Here is a 23,567-nt window from a genome sequence, read left to right as displayed (position 1 = left end):
TTTACACTTGAGCCACTGGCCCTTTTTGCTTTGGTTATTTTTGAAATAGGGTCTTGCTTTAATGCCTGGGCCAGCCTGGATGGTAATCCTCCTGTTTACGCTTCCCACCTAGCAGGGATGACAACTGCGTACTGCCACGTCCAGTTTTTTATTGCTTGAAATGGGTCTCACTAACTTTTTGCCCAGGCTAGCCTAGAAACCCTGATCCTCCTGATCTCTGCCTCCAAAGTAGCTAGGATTACAGGCATGAGCCACCATGCCCAGCTACCTTAATAATATTTTTAAAAATCACATTTATTTTTGGCGAGAATTTTCTATCCTCTTGTATGACATTTCCTTTAATCAATAATAAATTTTATTGGGGGAACTGAATTCAGTGGAGTGGGTATTTAGTCATGATATATAACCCAAAGTTGTAAAAAGAGAACAGACTATTTCCATTTTTTTTAATCTTATATGCAAAAAGGAGCTTTATCATTCTCAGAAATCTTACAACAAACCTCTGGAAAACATAATTACTGTTTCATTTTTATAAATCTGAAATTTCCAAATCAGACATGTTTAATGATAATACCTTTAATAGCTTGGAGTTATGCCCACTCTCTAAGCTTTAATGAGCCTTAACTACCTCTTTGTATTGCACTTTTAAATTATGAGTTTATTTTTCAAGGAAAAAAAAAAGAAAGAATTTTTTAAGTACCAAAGCAAAAGAACAGATGACCCAATGCATTTTTCAGGAGTAGTGACTAAAAGGAAAATTGACACTATAACTTTATAAAAGCACATGTTCACTTACATAATCATGAAAGGCTTTTGCTTCACTCGAGTGTTCACATGTTTCTCGTCTCTCTGGAGCCGCACAGTAGAGATCCCAAAATACACTGAAAAAGTAATTATTGTAACTTTAAAAATCATATAACCCCAATATGAAAAAACACAATTCTAAAAGTATAAGACATAATTTTTCCTTTTCAGGACTGTATTACTTTGAAAGATTTAAATTTGGGCAAGGGTTCTCATGCAAAATCAGAATTTCTATACAAAATTCTCTATACAAAATTTTTCCTTTTCAGGACTGTATTACTTTGAAAGATTTAAATTTGGGCAAGGGTTCTCATGTAAAATCAGATACCACCTAGCCATCTTTCAGAAATACTGAGTAATATTTTCCTAAAAGAATAAAATAATTTTTAAAAATAATTTTTTGTGTGATGCTAGGAATTGAACCTAGGTGAGGGCCTTGCAAAAAAATCATTTATTCTTACAATTGTCTGTTTATATGACTTATACTAATTGAAAAAATTATAATACTTCTTCCCAATTTTTCTATGAAGGAGAGAAACAGTAAATAGTATCCTAATTTAATCATTAAAAATAAAATGGTTCTTTTTTTTCCCAAGATAGTGTTGCTGTCCAACTCACAATCCAATACCCTAGCCAATAAATTACATTGGTCAAGCAAATATATTTTCTTAAAATCTCCTCTTGTTTTCTCCTGTAATTACAAAAATAGGTTATTGATTTAGAAAACAAAATAATTCATTCTAACTCCTTTTTTTATCTTCTATTCAAAAAATTATACTCTTTACAAAGCATCAGGCTCTCATCATCCTGCCATTTATCATTAATAATGAGCATTAGCAGGTACTTTAAAAACCAGGAAAGCAAATGTCCAAAAGCATTGGTCATAAATAAAAACAACTAGAATAATCTATAAAAGTTTTTTATTCCACATTTCCAACTCTATATAATTGGAAGACAGATGAAGCCATGTGGTCAAGAGCATAGGTGTTAGAACTGGTCATATCTAGAAAAGAAGCCAGTCCTGCTGATTACCTTGAGTAAGTTTAAACTGATCAGAAACACAATTTCCTCCACCATATAATGGGATTTTTGAGAAGATTAAATTATATACCAAAAGCACAGTGTCTGCCATATTATAAGCATACTATTAATAATATCATCAGTACTATAATTAGATTTCATAGAAGCTTAAAATCATACATATTTTTAAGCCAGGCACAGGTAAATATCAGGACAATAAAATTGGTAAATTGAACCTGAACTTTTGTTTTGACCTTAGGAAACTCAATTAGAATCGATCAGAATCTCTCTCTCTTTGGATAGGAGAAAACATTCTGTAGGCCTTACAACACAAGGTAAGTTCACAACTCAGTAAAATAAGATTACATTCAGAGATGAAAAACATGAAAGATTGAGTATTGCCACATTTTCCTTTAATGCCTTATTTATTTCCTTTCTTATTAAGTGGAGAAAAACTCTATTACTTCCCTTCTTATTAAATTTCTACAATAAGCAAGAAGTACAAAGAAGATAATAAAGACAAAAATGACTTAAGTAAATTTCAATATTTTTAGGAGAACAAAAGCTGTTCAAGTTATACTTGGCTTCTGTATAGCTTTATTGGAATAAAGAGTGTAAGACCCATAGATACTCAAGGATACAGCTAAAAGTTTTCCACCTAGATCAGGTATGTGTAAATTATAATACACTGCAACTACTTACATCATGTTCCTAAAGACCTTCAAAGCCCACAAAGCCAAAAGTTTTTTAATGTAGTCTTTCATTTGTATTTAGTTATATCACAGAATATTATATGCAATATTATGACAGCTTAACATCTCATCTTCTTTAATTTTCTTAATTTGTTAGCAAGTACCATTAGACCTCTCCAATATTATTTATGATTATTTAATATTTTTTAAGTAAGCAATATTTTTAAAATTTTCACAATACTCCTGGATTAGTAATAAACTCATATTTTAAAGTACGATAAAATAGTTAACCTTTATTATGTGTTTAATTCGAACATCATATACTAAGCATCACATATTCAGCATCTGACCTTCCTAATTATCCCCATTTTATCGATGAGGGAATCAGGTCTTAGAAGTTAAAGCAAGTTAAACAATTTGCCCACAGACATAGAATTAGTTGATGAAAGAGCTGAGCTTGAACTTCTAAATTGTTACATTATTTTGCTTCAATGTGAATATAGTAGCAAGAGTTCAAAATTTCAAGGCTCCTTATTCTGATGTGGGAAGTTTATACATCTCATGATCTGAGCAGCATCAGCTATTCTGAGTGGGGCAGATACTTGCCCCAGATAGGACAGCAACAGTTGTTATCCTACCTTTGACCCACATACTCTAACTCATTTCCTGGTGATCCTATGGCAACTGCCTTCCCCTTGACCTTTCTTGAAGCTGCCAGTAAGCTACGTCATAGTATAGACAGAACTCCAAAGAGAAATCTGAATCTCTATATACACTGCATGGAATCTGCACTCACAATACTCAAAAAGCAAATGCAACTAGTCTTATTGAAAATAGTGCGCCATTAAATCAGCTCTGAGGTTAAGAAATATTATCCCTTATTAGGCGCTGATTACAAGTCAAGAAATTTTTATTCTACTTCTTTTTTTTTTAATTATTCATTTATTCACATGTGCATACATTATTTAGGTCATTTCTCTCCCCTTCCCCTCTCCCCCATTTATTCTACTTCTAAATTTGACCATAAACAAATAATTTTGTTCCTTAATTTCTTCATGTAAAAAGGAAGAGGACAATGTCTTTATCTATTTTGCAGGTGTTATACAGATACAAAGCAATGTTATATGCAAAAGCACTTTTAACAAAAAGTTAAAGGTACTAAAAAATTATTCTAGAAAAGTCTCACCAAATTCATACAACACAGAAAAAAGAAGTTTCCTTATTAACTGAGTAAAATTTGCCTCACTTTCTGTTCTATACCTTAATTTGTCATGGAAGATTTCATTGTTGTTTTATGTTTTCTCCCCAACATACTTTCCTGTGTCCTCCATATTCTTTTCCTCCTCTTCCATACTAAATTTTGCTTTTTCTCTATCATCCAACCACCTTTCTTTTTTGCATTCTTCCTTGTTAATACCTTTCTTCCCTCCTCACCCTCATCACACTCCTCCTTCTTATCACCTACATTGTCTTATATAGTGCTTTGTTTAATTCAATTTGAATGATAAGTTATGCAATACCAGTTCAGGGAAGGTAAGATTTGATTTCCAACTGAATTTTCATGATAATCTTAATTATTAGTCTATTTTCTCTTCAATGTTTTATATACTGCATATATGGTTTTAGAATATAAATTTATAGGCCTAAAGTTATTTTAAATGGTGCTTTATATTTTTGCATTATTAAATTAAGACATCATTTTTGTGATTAAAACTTTAAACATAAAGTTTTATAAAGCCTTTGTTTTTAAGATCCACAAGTTGAAAAGGATATTAACCTCAAAGGAAGGAAATTTCTCAGCATTTTTGCTTTTGAAATTAATAGAAGACAGAGAACAAGAGGGTAGAATAGGTCCTGTCTGGGGGGTTGGTACCAGTGAGGGGGGGAGGATGTGGGGAAAGGGTATAGGAGGGTGAATATGGTGCAAATACTGTAGATATATGTATGTAAATGGAAAATGAGACCTGTTGAAACTATTCCAGGAATGGGGAGAGAGGAGATAATGGGGAGTGATGGAGGCGGTAAAATAAAGTATGATATATTTGATATATTGTAAGAACTTTTGTAAATGTCACAATGTACCCCCACCACAATAAAAAAAATTAAATAAATAAGTAAATAAACCTCTGCAACTGGGAAAAAAACCCAAAACAAAAAGAAAGAAATTAGTGGAAGAGCTGGGGGTATTAAAGAGTATAACTAGGAAATGAGCTTTCAACAGATACTACATCCAAGTAAATATAATAAACTGGAGCATGGTACAGTTTATAAGTTGGGCATGGTACAGATTGGGAAAGAAATATAAATGATTAGAAAAATCACATCAGAAGCAAGGAGGAATAGTGTCCTCGCACTATACTAAAAGCAGAAATTTCTTTCCTCTCTGAGGCCTTTTGCTCTCATTTCTCTTGTGCTTTATTCTGCTTAATTGTACATATGTATCTCTCTTTCATACATCTTCAACCTCTCAAGCTCTTTTTTACTGATTTATCACCTCAGTCTATACATATCCTCAAATCTATTCTATTTTCAAAACAAAAGTGTTAGGTCCAGTTCTGTGCTGATTCTGAAATGCCTACACATGCCATCACACACTTTCACTACTCTCTTTAACACTCAAGGTAGAAAAACTGAATTATAATGGCCTGCTAAATTCCATGTCTATCATTTGTTAGTCACTTTTCAATATTGTGCCAAAATACCTGAGAAAATCAGTTTAAAGGAGGAAAGATTTATGGTTTCAGCATTTTCAGTCCATGGTGACTTAGCTGTGTTTCTGGCCCTGTGGTAAGGCCCTTCGTGGTGAAGGAAAGCTGCCCACCTCATGGAAGCCAGGAAACAGAGAGAAAGAGAGGGGAAGAACCAGAGAACAAGATATACTCTTCAAAGGCATACTCCCCCACCACCCAGTGACAGACTTCCTCAAATTAGGCCCTATTCTCCAGTAGTTCAACACTGAAATCATCAATGAATTAACCCACTGAATTAGAACCCTCAAGATCTATTCATCCCAACTATCATCAGCTGGGGACAAAGTCTTTTGGGGAAACACTTCAAATCCAAACCATAATTAACCAGTCCACAGAAACTATTCTCACCAAGACAACAAGTCTACCTCACTTCCCAATTCAGGAAAAGCTTTGACTGTTGCTTGATTGTTTTTATTTACATGTGCTGATGAATTTGAACTTAAATGTTGAATGCTGTCTTCTGGGAATGCCTTTCTTGGTTCTCACATGTTATTCTCTCCTGGTTACTGGTCTTCCTCTCCTTGAATTCATCACTTGCTGTAAGTTCTATGCTGCAAAATCTCAAATCATTCATTATGTCACTGTCTCAGAGCTATAGACCCAGTTCACTTACTTTGGATACAGAGAGAAAGATACCTAAATATTTCAAAATTTAACATGCTCAAGCTAATGTATGGTCCTTTTTTCCAAAGCCTTTGTTTCTCCATATATGCTTTACCCAGTCAATGGCATCACTGTCTATCCCATCACTCAAATCTAGAACTTGGGAGCATCCTTGTTCATCTCCAGACTATTTGACATATTTTTATCTAGGATTTTTTTACCTTGTCACCTTTCAAGTAGACAATTATTTCAAATCCTTTCTCAACTAATCTGTCTCTATTCTCAACCCTCTTTAATCCATCTTAAGTTTATTCCAAGTGAGTATCTAAATGTCCAAATTTAATAATATGTACCTTACTTAAAATTTTGGGGCCATAGTACAAAATCGTTGATGTATTACAAAACTTCACAATCTAGTCCCAGGTTTTGTCTCTACTTTTATATTCTATCTTTTCCTAGTACTGGTTTAAAAGTTCTTTCAGCTCAGCTTACATTCACTTTCTCTAAGAAACCTTTTCTAACTCTCTGAAACTGAAGAGAATATTGTTCCTGCACTTATATTGTAACCAGTACATACTTCTGTTACAATACTTTTACTTGTTTATCTCTACTACTGATTTCATTGATGGCAACATTAGTTTTATACTTTCTAAATAGTTGGTAAAGAGAGTAAAGAACAGGAAAAAACCTATTTCAAATATTCTCTAAGAATATCTAGAAATCAGAAGCCATAAAATTACAAGTGGTCTATCCAACAGTCTTAGTTTGATCAAATGAGCAAGCAGTTAGTTCTGAAAGAATATGCCCTACGCTAATCACCTAGACATCAATAACAGCAACAAGTTTCCTGATCAATGTAAAAAGGCAACCATTATATCAGTCCTGAATTCTTAACCTAGAGTAGAGATTATAAAGAACTAAGGATGAAAAGGTCAAGCATCTGCTGGATTTAAAACCCATGGTATGGTTATGTTAAGTACAATGATCAGGAAAGCTTAGGACTTGCGCATTTTTCTGGAAAGAGGGATACACAGCTTTCACCACTTTTTGGAGGGTCCCATGACTTCAAAGGAAGTGTGAACTTCAAAAAGTATAACATTTGTAGGGTAAACAAATTAAAAACATTTAAAAATACTGCTCCTGTATTATTTTGTGTGTGCTTGATTAAATTGAACAAATACAGTCTGGAAATTCTCATGTGCCAATTATTTAGAATTTATTTCAAGTCAGGCTCTGGTGGCTCATGTCTACAACCCTAGCTATGTGGAAGGCTAAGATTGGGAGGATCATGGTTCAAGGCTACCCGGGACAAATAGTTGATGAGACCTCCATTTCCAAAATAACCAGAGTAAAATGAACTGGAGGTATGGCTCAAGTAGTAGAACACCTGTTTTGCAAGTAAAAAGCCTGAGTTCAAACCCCAGTACCACCAAAAAAAAAAGAAGAAGAAAAATTTGATATCTCCAAATTAAGTTACTTAAAAGATCAAAGCCAAGATGAGCGAGCTCCTCTGAATATAAGAGCTATAGAAAAAGGAAAAACACTGGCAGAATTCAAAGCTGTACCTTCTGACTGCTGAGGACAAAAAAAGCTCAATCTAGTAGAAACAAAAGGCCAAAGTATGCAGTAAGTTATTATCAACCATCATAGTATAGAATATATGTTAAGTTCTTGAAAAAGGTAGCAAAAGAGAAATAGCTGCAAGAAATAAAATTAGTGCTATAATGGAAAAATCTTAAAATCCTCACTCTGTTGTGTTAATCTACTGATCTCACATGGATAGATGTCTTAGACGGTTTACTTATGCCACCATAGACCTAATTGAAACATAACGTAAAGGTGTCAACAGATGAGAAGACTCAATGACATTCAGAAAGTAGTTTAGAATTTATAGTCTAGACCTAGATATCATAAATGCATATGATATAAAATAAGAACTATTTTATAATATTATACAAGAAATTGGTCTTAAACCCCAGGAAAACAGCACAATGTTGGTGCTTAACTGTAATTAACGGTTGTTCCAAATACAGGAACAACACTCAAAGGACTGCACCTGTTCCTGCCATATATGTATATGAGACAAACAGGGGAAACCCACAACCACAACTGACCAAGTGTGGTTCCATTCACCGCAGGACTTCTAGTGAGGTATGCTTTCAGGAGAGAGATTAAAAAGATGATGACATTAAATAATGTACCAAGGAAACCATATACATGGCACTGGAAGAAAACTTTTATTTCCTTCTTTAAAAGAAGATCCTCAGTAATGAGGATATAAGGCACTAGACAGGAAATGCTTCTGATAAAGAAACACAAAAGAAAGAAAGAAAATGATATAAGAAGCCTAGCTTGTCCATGCAAATATCTGCTCTAGCAATTACCACCGAAGATGAAGAAAAGACACATCTGTGCATACTTGTGTCATAGTAAATTTATATGCACCAATATTAACTGGCCTTAAACACTGTCTAACAATTTTTTGTGTGTTCCTATTCAGTTCTCATAGAAATATTTAAAATATTTTTAAAGATCATTCTTTACTCCTAAAAAAAAAAAAACACCATTATTACCTTCACTACTCTCAACAGAAGTCCTCATATCTGACTTTACAGAGAAAACAAAAGCCAACAGAATAAAAACTGAATTTCCTGTCATCAAATCTACAAATTTCACCTCACCATAATGGTAGAGATGAAACTTTCTTTTACCTTCCAACACTTGTATGTTAGATTCTCCTTCTCCCTCACCTCCTTGGGGGTTTACACTACTAATTATCCCTCCTCTCCTTGTATCTTCAACCTCTACCTCTCTATTGCCTCCTCCTATAAAATCTAAACATGCTAGTATCTTTCCCAACTAAAATGAAAACCTTCCCTCTCAAATCTTTATACTCCTCCAGGTATCACTTTTTACTTCTCATCATAGCTGAACCTTTTGAAGGCTCTGACATTATCCAACATTTCCAACTTCCCAACTTCCCAGTCACTTCTCAATCTGGAACTCTGGCTTCCTGTCTCATTACTTATTTTGCATCTTCCTGGCCTTTTCACTAAATCCTAAAAATGCTATTATTTACCATCCCCCACTAGTGCTAGTAAACTTTCTTCTCAAACCCTCCCTTTTTTTTTTTTTTTCTTAGAGGCTGTACTTTCCTGGTTTTCCTTCCACCTCTTTAGCTAGGTCTTCTGCCTCCTTCAGAGCCTCCTCTTCCTCTTCATCCCTTAAATATTAATGATGGAAGAGTTCTGCACAGACTCACTTCTCTCTTCACTCACAGAAAGAAATACATTCACTCATCTTCCTCTCTTTTGAACATCACATTCATATAACCAGCTGCTGCTAAACATCCCCACTTAGCATGTATTTCCATTTCAGCATGCCTAAGAAGCTGTACTCTTCACAAAAGCCTGCCAATGATACCTCAAGATTTACATCCTCCACATTCATTCACTTCACTTCTTTCTTGTTGATTAGCCACTAGCTCAGGCAGCCATTTTTTACCCTTCACTGCCATAGCTTCCTAAGTGCTTCTCTGCTTTTGAACTTATTCCTGTTCCATCTATTATGTACACTATAAAACTAGGGTGATGTATATTGACATGATTACTCTCCTACTCTCCTACTTGCATGTATCATGTTTTTAACTAAATTAAAACTTTCAGTTCGCTAATCCAACCTCATCCCTAATCATAGTACCGCCTTTTCTTTCCACTCTCCCTACACATTATATTCTCCTTCCCTTTACCTCTGGGCCTTGCAGATGGAGTGATCTATCCTGAACACTCCCATTCTCTAATTTTCATATTTCTCTGGTTACCAAAGGACTTGGCTTAGATAACAACTCCTTCAAGTAAAATATTATCTACGTAGTACTCTGCATCTCCTCCATCTTTCTTATGCTTATGGAGCCATTTGTTTTCCCCAGTAGACTGTCATCAGCAAGTGAGTAGGAATGTGTGTCTTTTTTATTCACTGGTATGTCCATAGTATTAAGTATAGCACATGGACCATGCGAGGGACTCAGTGGTATTTGTTGACAATCAATAAATTTTACTAGGTTTGAAAAAGAAATTTGCTTAAAGCTTAATGAGTAAATAAAACTTAAAGAGGCACCACCACCACATGGTAGAAATAGAGAGATATGAAAGTATGAAAGGTTCTTTTTCAAGGCAAAAAAAAAAAAAGCCAAAAATCTATTTAAATAGTTCAGTATCTGCTGAGCACTGTATCAAGAAACTGCTCTCATGAATATACTTTTCCATCCTAAGAAAATGAAGATAAACTTATTCTAGCACCTGCTTATTTATAACTTATTCCTCTCTTCGTCTTGGAATTTTTTTGTTTGATGAGTGGCTGTTATTTGAGGATAGGATTGGCCTATTATAGAAGGTGCCAGTTAAATCATTATCTTCCACTCCCAATCCCCCCAAGAAAAGTGAGAGTTCAACAAAGAAACAGATGGCTGGTGTGCCAAAGCTTATGATTGCTTATATAGTGGTCTAGCATTATGACAACTTGTAGCCCATTTCACAGAAAGTAATCTTGTAACTAGTCAGTAAGCAGAAAACAAAGAAAAAATGCCACCCTTACTTGCCACTGGAAGATGAGAAAGGAAATCTGCCATGGGCTGAATTGTATTCCTCCCTCCAAATTCATATGTTGAAATTCTAACTCCCCAAGTGATGGTATTTTTAGATGGATCCTTTGGAAAACAAATATGTTTAGTTGAGGTAATGAGGGTAGGGCCTACATGATAAGAAGAGACCTTTAAGAAGGTCCTTAGAAGAAGAGGCACAGAGGCTAGGCACAGTAGTTCATGGATATAATCCTAGCTACTCTGGAGACAGAGATCAGGAGGATCATGGTTCGAGGCAAGCCTAGGCAAAAAGTGCATGAGACTCCATCTCAACAAATATCCAGGCATGGTTGCATGTGCTTGTCATCTCAGCTACTTGGATAAAAAAAAAAATAGGGAATTGTGGACCAACCTGGGCAAAAAGTGAGACCCCATCCAAAAAAATAACTAAAGTAACAAGGGCTAGAAGCATGGCTCAAGTGGTAGCATGCCTGCCTAGTAAGCTCAAGGTCCTGAGATCAAACTCCAGTACCACTGAAATAAAAATAATAAGAGACACAGAGAGTTGGGCACAGTGGCATGCATCTATAATTCCAGTGCTCAGGTGGCTGAGGTAGAAGGATTGAGTTGGAAGCCAGTCTGAGAGAGTCTGCCTAAAAACAAAACCCAGAGAGACAGAAAGTTTGTTTTCTCTCTCCCCGTACCATTTAAGGACATAACAAGAAGGTGGTTGTCTACTGGCCAGCAAGAGATCCTCATCAGAAACCAACCATTTTGGTACCTTGATCTTGAACTAGCCTAGAAAACTGTGAGAAAATAAGTTTCCACTGTTTAAGCCACCCATTCTATGGTATTTTTCTTATAGTAGCCCTAGCAAACTAATAATAATACAATAATCATACTTACAGTTAGAGATTCCACATACTAACTTCAATTCCATCTTGACTCAACAGTAGTAGCTTTAATTTAGTAACATTAATGCTGGCTTTGAGTTTTTGTTTTTTAAAAGTGCTACCTTTCATAAAACAGTTTAGGAAATTAAAAATAAAAGAAGCATGATCATAAACAAATATAGTGCAGGCCTACTGGAATGCAGTATCAATCTAGTAAAAACAGAATAAATGATACTTACCACCACCAAGAATGTAAGAATCCTGGTGGTTCCCCCAATGTGATGTTTTTTTCCCATCTTATCTAAAATGAATAAAAAAGATATTAAGTCCTTTCCTAATGATACTTTCCCCAAACACATATTATAAAGCAATGCTTTTCTCATTAAAATACCATGGTAATTTTTAAGTTTTTCATCATTTTCATAGTATTCTTTACTCAAGATTTCTAAATACTAATTTTACTTAGTGATTTGTAGACTGAATGAGTGTTTGAGAGATGTCACCATTCTATCTCCATGAACTTGCTTCCTACTGTGCCAGTTTACTAAGCTTTCATCTCTTAACTCCAAATTCATCTTTCTGGGCTCTTTAAGATACTGATGCTGCAGATCCATACATTACCTCAGACCTTCATTAAATGGTTTCCCATTAAGTCCCATAAACTAAGAGAGCCTCTTGAGGGAAACTGGAAGTAGGAAAAGTGGAAAAGGGGTATGCTTCCTGTCCCCTACTAGCCCTGTCAGAGATGCCCCAACAGCATCAGTTTATTTCAGGAAAGGTAAGAGCTGGGTCCTCTCGTGTTTCCAACACAACCAGAACCAGTCCCTTCATGCCCAGTCAGAAGCATTCACACAGTTGAGCAGCCTCTCCCCAGAGACCTGAAGCCCACAAAACTGCTCTAATTTCTTAAGGTACCAGCACCAGACAGTACTCTCTCCTTAAGGTTTAAGACTCAGCTGTGAGAAGTTTCTCTTCCAATTTTTTGATAATTATAACCTCTTTATTTTGGTTTCCCAGCCCTAGTGATTGCTTGTGGCAATGATTAACTTTATGTAACTTGTGTTCCCTTTTTTAAAAAACTTTATAACTTGTGTTCCCTTTTTTAAAAAATCTGTTTAGTTATGTCCATACATTGCATTCTCTCTACTAAATATTTTATGTGCTTTTAATTAGCATGTCTGGATTCTAATTTATATAACACAATGCACAGCTCCTCATGAAGTAAGAATATTAAAGACGAATTCCTTTTAAGCAGAATGAGGCATGAGCATAAAGTTTAGCTTCCCTGTATACTAGCTGTATGAACTGAGAAGACTTCAGTGTTAAGATTTAAGTAAGTATTCTGTGCCTCAGTTTCCTCATCTATAAATGGGTGCTCAAAGTGTTGTTATGGGGAATAAACTGGTTAGTACATGAAAATCTGTAATAAGTGCCTGATAACTACTAGATGCTATGATTATTTTTCTATTGCCCAGAAAAGTAACCCTATTTTAAAAATCTATTCTAGCATCACTATCACCAGCACTCACAAAATTCCAATGATATTCCATATTAAAATATTCAAGTATTTAGGTGCATACCAAACAAAATTTAGCTTTACTAGTCATAACGTAAAACCTTTGTGGAAATCATAGATACAACCAGGAGAAAAGAGCAATCAAAGATAGAACTAAGAAATAATTGTCTATACTTCTGGTAGAAATGGGAGAAATAAATCATTTAAACAAAATTAAGCTTTTATTTATTTAAAATAACTTATAACTAGTGTTTTGTTAACTATCATTCATGAAATTCAGAGGACCATTAAAAAATTGCATCCTAAAAAGAATTCAATGTTTTATATGTATATATATGTATAATTTTAATTGACACATAGTAATTATATATATATATATATATATATATTCATGGGGTACAATATGACATTTCAATACATGAATACAATGTGTAATGTTAAGACCAAGTAATAGGCACCTCTTTCATCCAGACATTTATCATTTCTTTGTGTTGGGAACATTTGAGATCTTCTTTACAAGCTATTTTGAAATATCCAATTAATTATTGTCAATCATAGCTATCCTCTCGTGGTAGAGAACACCAGAAGTTATTTCTCCTATCCAAATGTACACTTGAACCCCCAACACTCTATCCAGGATCTGGTAACCACTATCCTACTCACTATTTCTATGAGATCAGTTTTTAAACTTTCACAAGTGAGTGAGAACATGCAGTATCTGTCTTTTGGTATCTGACTTACTTCACTTAACATAATGTCCCAATGGGAGAATTCAATTTTTTAAGTTTTTCTTTCCTCTTTTTGGTGATCAGAAGGCATTTTATGATCTTAAGATACATCAAAATCTCTCCATTATTAACATCAATATGAGCATCAGGTATAACTACTGACCCAGAAATTTGCAAAAGATTGGGCTGAATAATGTAGACTAAATTATACCATAAGGACTGAGTTTTTAAATACACTCCTGATTTGAGGGGGTAGAAATAAAGAGAAGTGTATCTTTGATAAAAATATACAGTGATATTTATTTTCCAACTATTTACATTTCAGATGACTTGGAGTTCACCATAATAAAAATTGAAAACAAGGTCAATATCTCAAAAAGATTAAAAGTTCAGACTACATACATTTTACAAAGTAAATTTAGAAATCGGAAACCTGAATGGCTATTTATATAGCATATTTAATAGTAGTAAACACAAAAGATAAAAATCCCTTCCTTCAGGGAGATTACCTTATTGGGAAGATAGACCATAAACAAACAAGGGGAAAGCAAATTGTGTTTTTTTAGAAGGTGACAGTGCTACAGAGGTGAACAAAGAAGTGAAGGAATGTAAAAAGGGCAGGAAGTCAGTGAAATGAGTTACAGTTTTAAATAATGTGATCCAGAAAGAGCTAAAAAAATTTATGTATATGACTTAGTTTCTTAATTTAACTAATAAAAAATTAATACTACCCCAAAGAGCAAAATATGTTCATAGGCCCTTAATACTAAGAAGAAGTAAACAACTGTAATTATAAAGGTCAGAAATAACCAAGGAATTCTTTCCATCATCTACTATGGAAGAAGTTATTCTTTTTCTTATACCAAAAGTTCTTTTAAAAAGCTTTGAAACAGAAACTTGGAAAATGGCCTAAAATGGGAGGAGGGGTTAAGAAAAAGATGGAAAAATTTAAGTACAATTAAAATCACTGACACTGGTAGGACTTTTTTTTAAGTTCTTAAGTACATAAAGTGTAAGGCAATGAAAACTTTGAAATAAACAAGCAATTTGCTCTCAAAAAACATGGAGAAATTTTTCTAAAGATTAAAAATGTGATAGCTATTTTAAGAGAGCTAAATGAAGAACATCTAGGAGTTAACAACATGAGAAAGTCTAAATATGGGGACTGGGTATGGTGGTGCTCATCTGTAATCCTAGCTACTTGGGAGGCAAACATCATAAGGATTGTGGTTGGAGGCTAGCCTTGGGCAAAAATGCAAGATTGTATGCAAAAAAATAACTAAGGCAAAAATGGGTTGGAAGCATGACTTAAGTGGTAGAGACCCTGACTAGTAAGCATGAAGCCCTGAGTTCAAAACCCCACTACTGCCAACAAAAAAAAAGAATGAATATGAGTAATAAACTAGAACACAATACATAACTATAAGCCAGATACTAATTTGAATTCTCCTTAGTAACACAAATAATTTGTATATCTAAGTCACATTTTTGCTGATAATTTAATCTGATAATTTAGTTAATCTGATGTCCTGCTAAAGTCATAATTTAGTTAAAAACCTCTGTCTCCTTCATCTCTGTGTTTTGCCTTAGCTGATGTCTTCTTGAAAGGCCCTTAAAGAGTATAACTTCACACATGTGCTCCAAATACACTAATACTCCTGATTACTGGAATTAACCTAATCATAGGAACAGCAAGTTTTTTGAAGCAGTGTTCTTATATTTCATCTTGGTTCATCTTGACTTTACAGAATATGCCCATGAAATAAAGAAGACATTTCTAATTAAGTACTATTCTTAATTAAAAGAAAAATAATGTGAAATTAGTGGAGTTAAAGTAGTATCACCAGGCTTTGATGCAAGGTGTGTTTGAGGTAGGATTGGACTGGCAGTCTAATGAGCCCCACTGCACCACATCAGTCACCAAACAATCCCCTTTGTGCACTTCCACAGTCAATCACCAGCTATTTCAGGAGATAAAGTACTCTAAGGAACCCCCTGTATGGCTTTTATTTGATATGGACTTTTATGAGAGGAAGTCTGACAGTAATCAATGTATATTTTTTAAAAAACTACATCTTATTATTTCTTAGAGAAACACAAACTGCTTCACATACACCAGTGCTCTCAGCCACATGTTTGTTTGTTTGTTTGTTTGTTTTACTGTATAGTGAGGAGAGTTCATTTTTCTCACTTTAAGGTAAAAATCTATGCAGAAATACCTAGAATTTGACCTATCATATAAAACACAGAAGCCACCCTTTTTATAGTTACTAAATGAACAACACTTAGTTCCAAAGAAAGGATGGTTCTACCTAGGAATATGCTTCCATAGTGAATAATATCACTGCCTCCAAACAAATCACTATTCCAGATATTTCTTGTTTATAAAAGCAGAAAAGGTACTTAAGAAACAGCAAGAGAGAACCTGAACTATAAAAAGCCAAGCCATATTCACTGCCACATTGTTAGAAAAAACACTCACCAGTAATGAATATAAAATAAATTTTTATACTTACACACTACAGGGCAGTGTTGAACCATTAAAAAGAATGAGATGTATCTACATGGAAAGAAGGCCATGCTCTACTGGTTTTTCAAGTTCGAATGTTGGAGAATAATATGTATAGTATAAAATCTTTTCCATTTGAAAAAAAGTGTACATGTGGCTGTGTGCATTCAGGTGTGTTTATATGAAATAAATCACACCAAGCTTATTACTATCTTCTAGGAAAGAGTAATTTTAAAATTACATTCATGTATATATTTATTTTTAACTAACATGTATTAATAATCAGTGGTGTTGAGAAATGGCTAAAAAAAATACCCCTAAAATATCAGGCTCTATTGACCTATAACTTTGATGTAAACCTCAAGACACTTTCTTATACCATATTCTGCAGGAGGGCCTTGTCTGTGATTATTCTGTCTCTACCATATAATCTAACACATTCAGCATTTCTATGTAAATCCAGAACCAAACACTGAATCATGAAAAAAAACAGCTATATAAACAACAGCCGAGGTATTGTTTCCATAATCACAGAACTATTTTTTTTTTTTTGTGGTACTGGAGTCTGAACTCAGGGCATACACCTTGAACCACTCTGCCAGCCCTTTTTTGTGATGGGTTTTTTTGAGATAAGGTCTTGCGAACTATTTGCCTGGGCTAGCCTCGAACTGCAATCCTACTAATCTCTGCCTCCTGAGCAGCTAGGATTACCAGTGTGAAACATTGGTGCCCAGCTCACAGAGTGTTTTATTGGACAATATTGTTTTGTTTTGGAAGGAAGAAGTCCTCTTAAAGAAAACTGTTGTATTAAGGGAAAACTTTTTAATAGATCCTTTCTATTTTTGTTTTTGATTTTTATTTTTATTCTTTGACTTAGGAATACAGAGACCCCCAGGAATGATACAAAAGGAAAGGATTGCACAGAGGAAAACAAATACTCAATATTCACCATTTAGGAGGCTGCTACTGATATCTCAGGAAGAAGTTTGGGATATCTTGGAGGATTCAGAATAGGAAAAAATGGGAGAGATTGCAAGGAGTCAATAAGATGGAAGGCAAATGACACCCCCCAGGAAAACACCTAGTAAGAAATTCTTTGCAGCAAGATAAAAAAAAAAAAAAAACTTAAGGCCAGTTGTGTCTAATATTTAATGTCACAGCCCACACAATGAATAATTCTTTCAGATATCCAGGAGCCTCTCCTGCAAGAATCTCCTATACACAAGAAAAATGAGTTAATGGAGCTTTGCAGCTGTGAGGGAAACAGAACTTCAGACAGAGCAGAGGTCAGGCATAAGGAGAAGCACAGTGGGACCTTAAAACTCAATAAAAGTAAGAAATTAGAGTAAGAGAACCCTAAGCATCCCCATTAAGGCTCAGAAGTGTTGGGGAAGACTTGAGATAACCTACAATATTAGGGATTGGTAACTGCACACAGTACAGGGACAGTAACAATAGCAAGGGCAATGAAGGGAAGATGGAAAAAAGAGGGAAACCAGTTTCCCCCCATTAATAAATTAGTACAGGAACCAGAGGGAAATGAACAAAACAGATACTCATATCCAGACTTCAACAAAACGAAGATAAACTATGCCAAAGAAACCAATGAAGCACATAAGAACATCCTTAAAGAAGAAATCCTGCAAGTAATCAATGAGAATTTCAAAGAGATGATACTGAATATGGTCAACCAAAATGTACAGGAGACATTCAAGAAATTCCTAGACAACAAAAATAGAGAATTTGAGAAAGCACAAGAACAAATAAAGAAACTATAGAAGCATTGTATAAACACCAAAGTGAAACAAAGAACACAATAAATAAAGAGATAAATGAACTCAGGACGAAAACAGACAGTATTATAGAGGAAGCGACTCAGGATATGGAAAATCTAAGAAAAAAGAATGAAACAGAAATGCAAATTAAAATGGAAGGCCAATCCAGCAAAATAGAATAAGCAGAACACAGAATCTCAGAACTGGAACATGAAATCGTAATTAAAGGAAAAACTGAAGAACTATTAGTTAAACAACTCAAGACCTGTGAAAAGAAAATGCAAGAACTTACTGACTCCATCAAAAGACCAAACGTGAGAATCGTGGGCATTGAAGAAGGAGAAGAGGTGCAAGCAAAGGGAATATTTAATATATTCAACAAAATAATTACACAAAATTTCCAAATCTAGAGAAATCAATCCCTACACAGGTGCAGAGACCTCCAGAACACCAAATAGACCTGATGAAAATAGAACTATGAAAATCAATAAACCTAATAAACCACATTAACAGAAGCAAAGACAAAAACCACTTGATCATCTCAATAGATGCAGAAAAAGCCTTTGATAAGCTCCAACACCATTTCATGATAAAAGCTCTAAGAAAACTAGGAATAGAAGGAAAGTACCTCAACATCATAAAAGCTATATGTGACAAACCTACAGCCAGCATTATACTTAATGGTGAAAAAATGAAACCATTACCTCTAAAATCAGGAACTAGACAAGGATGCCCACTATCTCCACTCCTATTCAACATAGTACTGGAATTCCTAGCCAGAGCAATTAGGCAAGAAGAAGGAATAAAAGGAATACAAATAGGTAAAGAAACTGTCAAAATATCCCTATTTGCAGATGATATGATCCTATAGCTTAAAGACCCAAAAAACTCTACTCAAAAGCTCCTAGACACCATCAATAGCTATAGCAAGGTAGCAGGATATAAAATCAACATAGAAAAATCATTAGCAAGATGGCAGCTAGAAGGAGGAAGCACAAAGTGTGCTTCCTAAAGTAAAATCTTGGAGAGACACTGGAGATACACAGTACAGGAAAAACCACCAAGAAGAGGCAAAACTTTGACTCCTCCACATCCCCAGCCCACGCATAGCACCCCACTTCATGTTAAACAGAGAAACCAGAAGGGCTCCCATACCACTGCCAGACGCCAGCTCCCAGACTGCCTGGGAAGACGCAGACCACAAGGCGAGCTAAGTGGCATGCAATATCCCATAGACAACCCTGGGCCAGATTAGCATAGCCCCCTAGACAGACTGACCCCCATCCAGGGAAAAAAGAAAAAAAAACTGAATAATAAGCAATAACAACAAAAAAGACATGTAGCAAAGAGGGCGGAGCGCCCTGGGCACCGAACAGAGAGGGAGGGGAATCCCTCAAGGAACTGTAAATAAACAAGCCAGCAGGAAAAGGCAGGAGCGGTGACACAAGCCCAGAAACTAGGAGCAGGAAAGTTTATAAAAGTGGCGGTGGGAGGAAAACTCCACAGGAGAGGAGGGAAGTGTCACTTCCCACGTGAACTGTAAATAAACACGCTGGCCTGAGAAAGCAGGTGCAGTGTCACTTCCCCCAGTGTGCTTGGAAAGGGGAAAGCTTGTAGCAGTGGCGATGGCGCCCAGGAGAACTCTAAGTAAACAAACCCTGCGGGGCTATGTAAGTGTTAAGCTCACTCCTGGGATTGGCATAAATAAAGCCAATCTTCTTAATGAATATTGATGCAAAAATCCTCAACAAAATAATGGCAAAATGAATTCAACAACACATCAAAAAGATCATTCACCACGACCAAGTAGGCTTCATCCCTGGAATGCAGGGGTGGTTCAACATACGAAAATCAGTAAACATAATAAACCACATTAACAGAAGCAAAGAAAACAACCACTTGATCATCTCAATAGATGCAGAAAAAGCCTTTGATAAGATCCAACACCATTTCATGATAAAAGCTCTAAGAAATCTAGGAATAGAAGGAAAGTACCTCAACATTATAAAAGCTATATATGATAAACCTACAGCCAACATTATACTTAACGGAGAAAAACTGAAACCATTCCCTCTAAAATCAGGAACTAAGGATGCCCACTATTGCCACTCCTATTCAACATAGTACTAGAATTCCTAGCCAGAGCAATTAGGCAAGAAGAAGGAATACAAATAGGTAAAGAAACTGTCAAAATATCCCTATTTGCAGATGATATGATCCTATACCTTAAAGACCCAAAAAACTCTACTCAAAAGCTCCTAGACACCATCAATAGCTATAGCAAGGTAGCAGGATATAAAATCAACATAGAAAAATCATTAGCATTTCTATACACTAAAAATGACAAACTGAGAAAGAATATATGAAAACAATTCCATTTACAATAGCCTCAAAAAAATCAAATACCTAGGTGTAAACCTAACAAAGGATGTGAATGACCTCTACAAGGAAAACTATAAACTTCTGAAGAAAGAGATTGAGGAAGACTATAGAAAGTGGAGAGATCTCCCATGCTCATGGATTGGTAGAATCAACATAGTAAAAATGTCTATATTCCCAAAAGTAATCTACATGTTTAATGCAATTCCCATCAAAATTCCAATGACATTCATTAAAGAGATTGAAAAATCTACTGTGAAATTTATATGGAAACACAAGAGGCCACAAATAGCCAAGGCAATACTCAGTCAAAAGAACAATGCTGGCGGTATCAAAATACCCGACTTCAAATTATGTTACAAAGCAATAACAATAAAAACAGCATGGTACTGGCACAAAAACAGACATGAAGACCAGTGGAACAGAATAGAGGACTCAGATATAAAGCCACACAACTATAACCAACTTGTCTTTGACAGAGGTGCTAAAAATATACGATGGAGAAAAGACAGCCTCTTCAACAAAAACTGCTGGGAAAACTGGTTAGCAGTCTGAAAAAAACTGAAACTAGAACCATGTTTATCACCCTATACCAATATTAACTCAAAGTGGATCAAGAATCTTAATATCAGACCCCACACTCTAAAGTTGGTAGAGGAAAGAGTAGGAAATACTTTGGAAATAATAGGTATAGGCAAGGACTTTCTCAATGGAACCCCAGCAGCTCAGCAACTAAGAGATAGCATAGATAAATGGGACTTCATAAAACTAAAAAGCTTCTGCTCAACAAAAGAAATGGTCTCTAAACTGATACCACTCACAGAGTGGGAGAAAATATTTGCCAGCTATACATCAGACAAAGGACTGATAACCAGAATATATAGGGAACTGAAAAACTAAATTCTCCCAAAATTAATGAACCAATAAAGAAATGGGCAAGTGAACTAAACAGAACTTTCTCAAAAGAAGAAATTCAAATGGCCAAAAAAAACTTGAAAAAATTCTCACCATTCCTAGCAATAAAGGAAATGCAAACCACACTAAGATTCCACCTCACCCCTGTTAGAATAGTCATCATTAGCAATACCACTAACAACAGGTGTTGGCGAGGATGCGGGGAAAAAAGAACCCTCTTACACTGCTGGTGGGAATGCAAACTAGTACAAGCACTCTGGGAAAAAATTTGGAGGCTTCTTAAAAATCTAAACATAGATCTACCATATGATCCAGCAATACCACCTTTGGGAATATACCCAAAAGACTGTGACTCAGGTTACTCCAGAGGCACCTGCACACCCATGTTTATTGCGGCACTATTCACAATAGCCAAGTTATGGAAATAGCCAAGATCCCCTCTACTCATGAATGGATTAAGAAAATGTGGTATTTATACACGATGGAATTTTATGCAGCCATGAAGAAGAATGAAATGTTATCATTCGCAGGTAAATGGATGGAATTGGAGAACATCATCCTGAGTGAGGATGTGGACATTAGATCAAGGGCAAACACAACAAGGGGATTGGACTTTGATCACATGATAAAGCGAGAGCACACAAGGGAGATATGAGGATAGGTAAGACACCCAAAAAAATAGATAGCATTTGTTGCCCTCAATGCAGAGAAACTAAAGCAGATACCTTAAAAGCAACTGAGGCCAATAGGAGAAGGGGACCAGGCACTACAGAAAAGGTTAGTTCGAGAAGAATTAATTTAGGAGGTAACACACATGTACAGGAAAGCAATGTGAGTTAACTCCCTGTATAGATATCCCTATCTCAACTAGCAAAAACCCTTGGTCCTTCCTATTATTGCTTATACTCTCTCTTCAACAAAATTAAAGGTAAGGGCAAAATAGTTTCTGCCTGGAAGCAAGGGGGTAGAGGGGGAGAGGGATAGGGTGGGGGGGGCGGTTAATGGAGGAGGTGGGGGAGAAATGACCCGAAGATTGTATGCATACATGAATAAAATTAAAAAAAATATTAGGGACTAGGGCTGGAGCCATTTTCATACAAAGGGTATGAAAATCGGAGAAATGTGGGTAATGAAAATGACAGGCTTTTGGCATATATGTGTACACACAGGATATGCATACTCTAAAAAAAGACAATACAACATAGAAAAATGATAATCACAAGTTTTTAAAACAAATACTTTGACAATTTACTACATAACAAGCACTATTCTAAGCCATTTATGTGCACTAATTCATTTAAAGCTCTGCACAACTCAAGAGTATTATTACAGTTATCTTCTTTCTATAATTTAGAAAACCAAGTAAGTAGATGTGGATAATTCAAACCCAGGCAGTTTGGCCCAAAGCTACTGCTTTTATATACTATACTATAGTACTTCCAAATTGAAGCTCAAAAAACTGGTTAGAAAATAATTACTATTATTTTCTATTTTCATATAGGTAAAAGAGAGGATAGAACTTTAGAGTCTATGGTATTCAATAATAGCATTCCTAATAAAACAAGAAGAAGGAATTAATTAGATGTTTGGGGTTTTTTTCATATGATAGCTTCTATTCTGGTTTGCTTATTGGTGGCATTTAAAAATTTTTTAATTTTCTTAATCATGCATAATGAGGGAGATCATTGTGACAATTCAATATATGCATATAATGTACCTTGAACTAGTTCATTTCCTCCACTATATTCTCATTCCTCCTCTCCCTCTTGCCACATCTTTCAAACAGTGTTTGGTGACTCTCATTATGCTGCCTTTACATGTATGTATGTAGCGTATTTTCATCCTCTTCACCCCTCAGTATCTTTTCCTCCACCCCCCCAACTTGCTGCCCCAGACAGTTCCCCATATACACTCATGTCCTATTTTTATTATTGTCGTCATCATCATTTTAGGTCTAGGTTACATGAATAAGAACGTGATATTTGGCCTTTTGAGCTTGGCTTATCTTGCTTAGCATGATGATCTCCAGTTCCATCCATTGTCCTGCAAATGATATAATTTCATTTTTTCTTTATAGTTGAGTAATATTCCATGGTGTGTATGCGAATTTTTTTCTTTATCCATTCATCAGTTGTTGGGCACCTTGGCTGATGCCATAGTTGGGCTATTGTGAAGACAACTGCAATAAACATGAATATGCAGGTATCTCTCTTGTATATTGATTTATACCCCTTTGGATACATGCCTGGTGGGCTCATGAAGTAGGTCTATTTTTAGTTTTGTGAGAAACTTCCATACTAATTCCATAATGGCTGGACTAATTTATATTCTCACCAACAGTGAATAAAGGTTCCTTTTTCCCTGTGTCCTCACCAGCATTTATCATTTGTTTTCTTGATGATCT

At 35.3% G+C, this 23,567-nt stretch overlaps 1 protein-coding gene across 17 annotated transcripts in view; it reads right to left on the bottom strand.

Annotated features, from left to right (window-relative positions):
• Ssbp2 (single stranded DNA binding protein 2) overlaps positions 1-23,567 on the bottom strand; it is a 358,415-nt gene that overhangs the window by 200,276 nt on the left and 134,572 nt on the right. For 9 of the 17 annotated variants that reach the window (XM_074077176.1, XM_074077179.1, XM_074077181.1 and 6 more), the window contains 2 exons: positions 11,581-11,642; positions 797-881 (listed from right to left, as the gene is read on the bottom strand). In XM_074077176.1, coding sequence (XP_073933277.1) covers positions 797-881; positions 11,581-11,642 — 147 coding nt within the window. Of the gene's footprint in view, positions 1-796; positions 882-10,462; positions 10,575-11,580; positions 11,643-23,567 lie in introns of all 17 variants that reach the window. The other 8 variants (XM_074077184.1, XM_074077182.1, XM_074077186.1 and 5 more) reach the window with 2 other exon arrangements.

Source organism: Castor canadensis, chromosome 6 (assembly GCF_047511655.1).
Source record: "Castor canadensis chromosome 6, mCasCan1.hap1v2, whole genome shotgun sequence".
Lineage (NCBI taxonomy): Eukaryota > Metazoa > Chordata > Mammalia > Rodentia > Castoridae > Castor > Castor canadensis.
The sequence above is the reverse complement of the archived record's forward strand: the minus strand, read 5'-3'. Positions and strand labels throughout refer to the sequence as shown.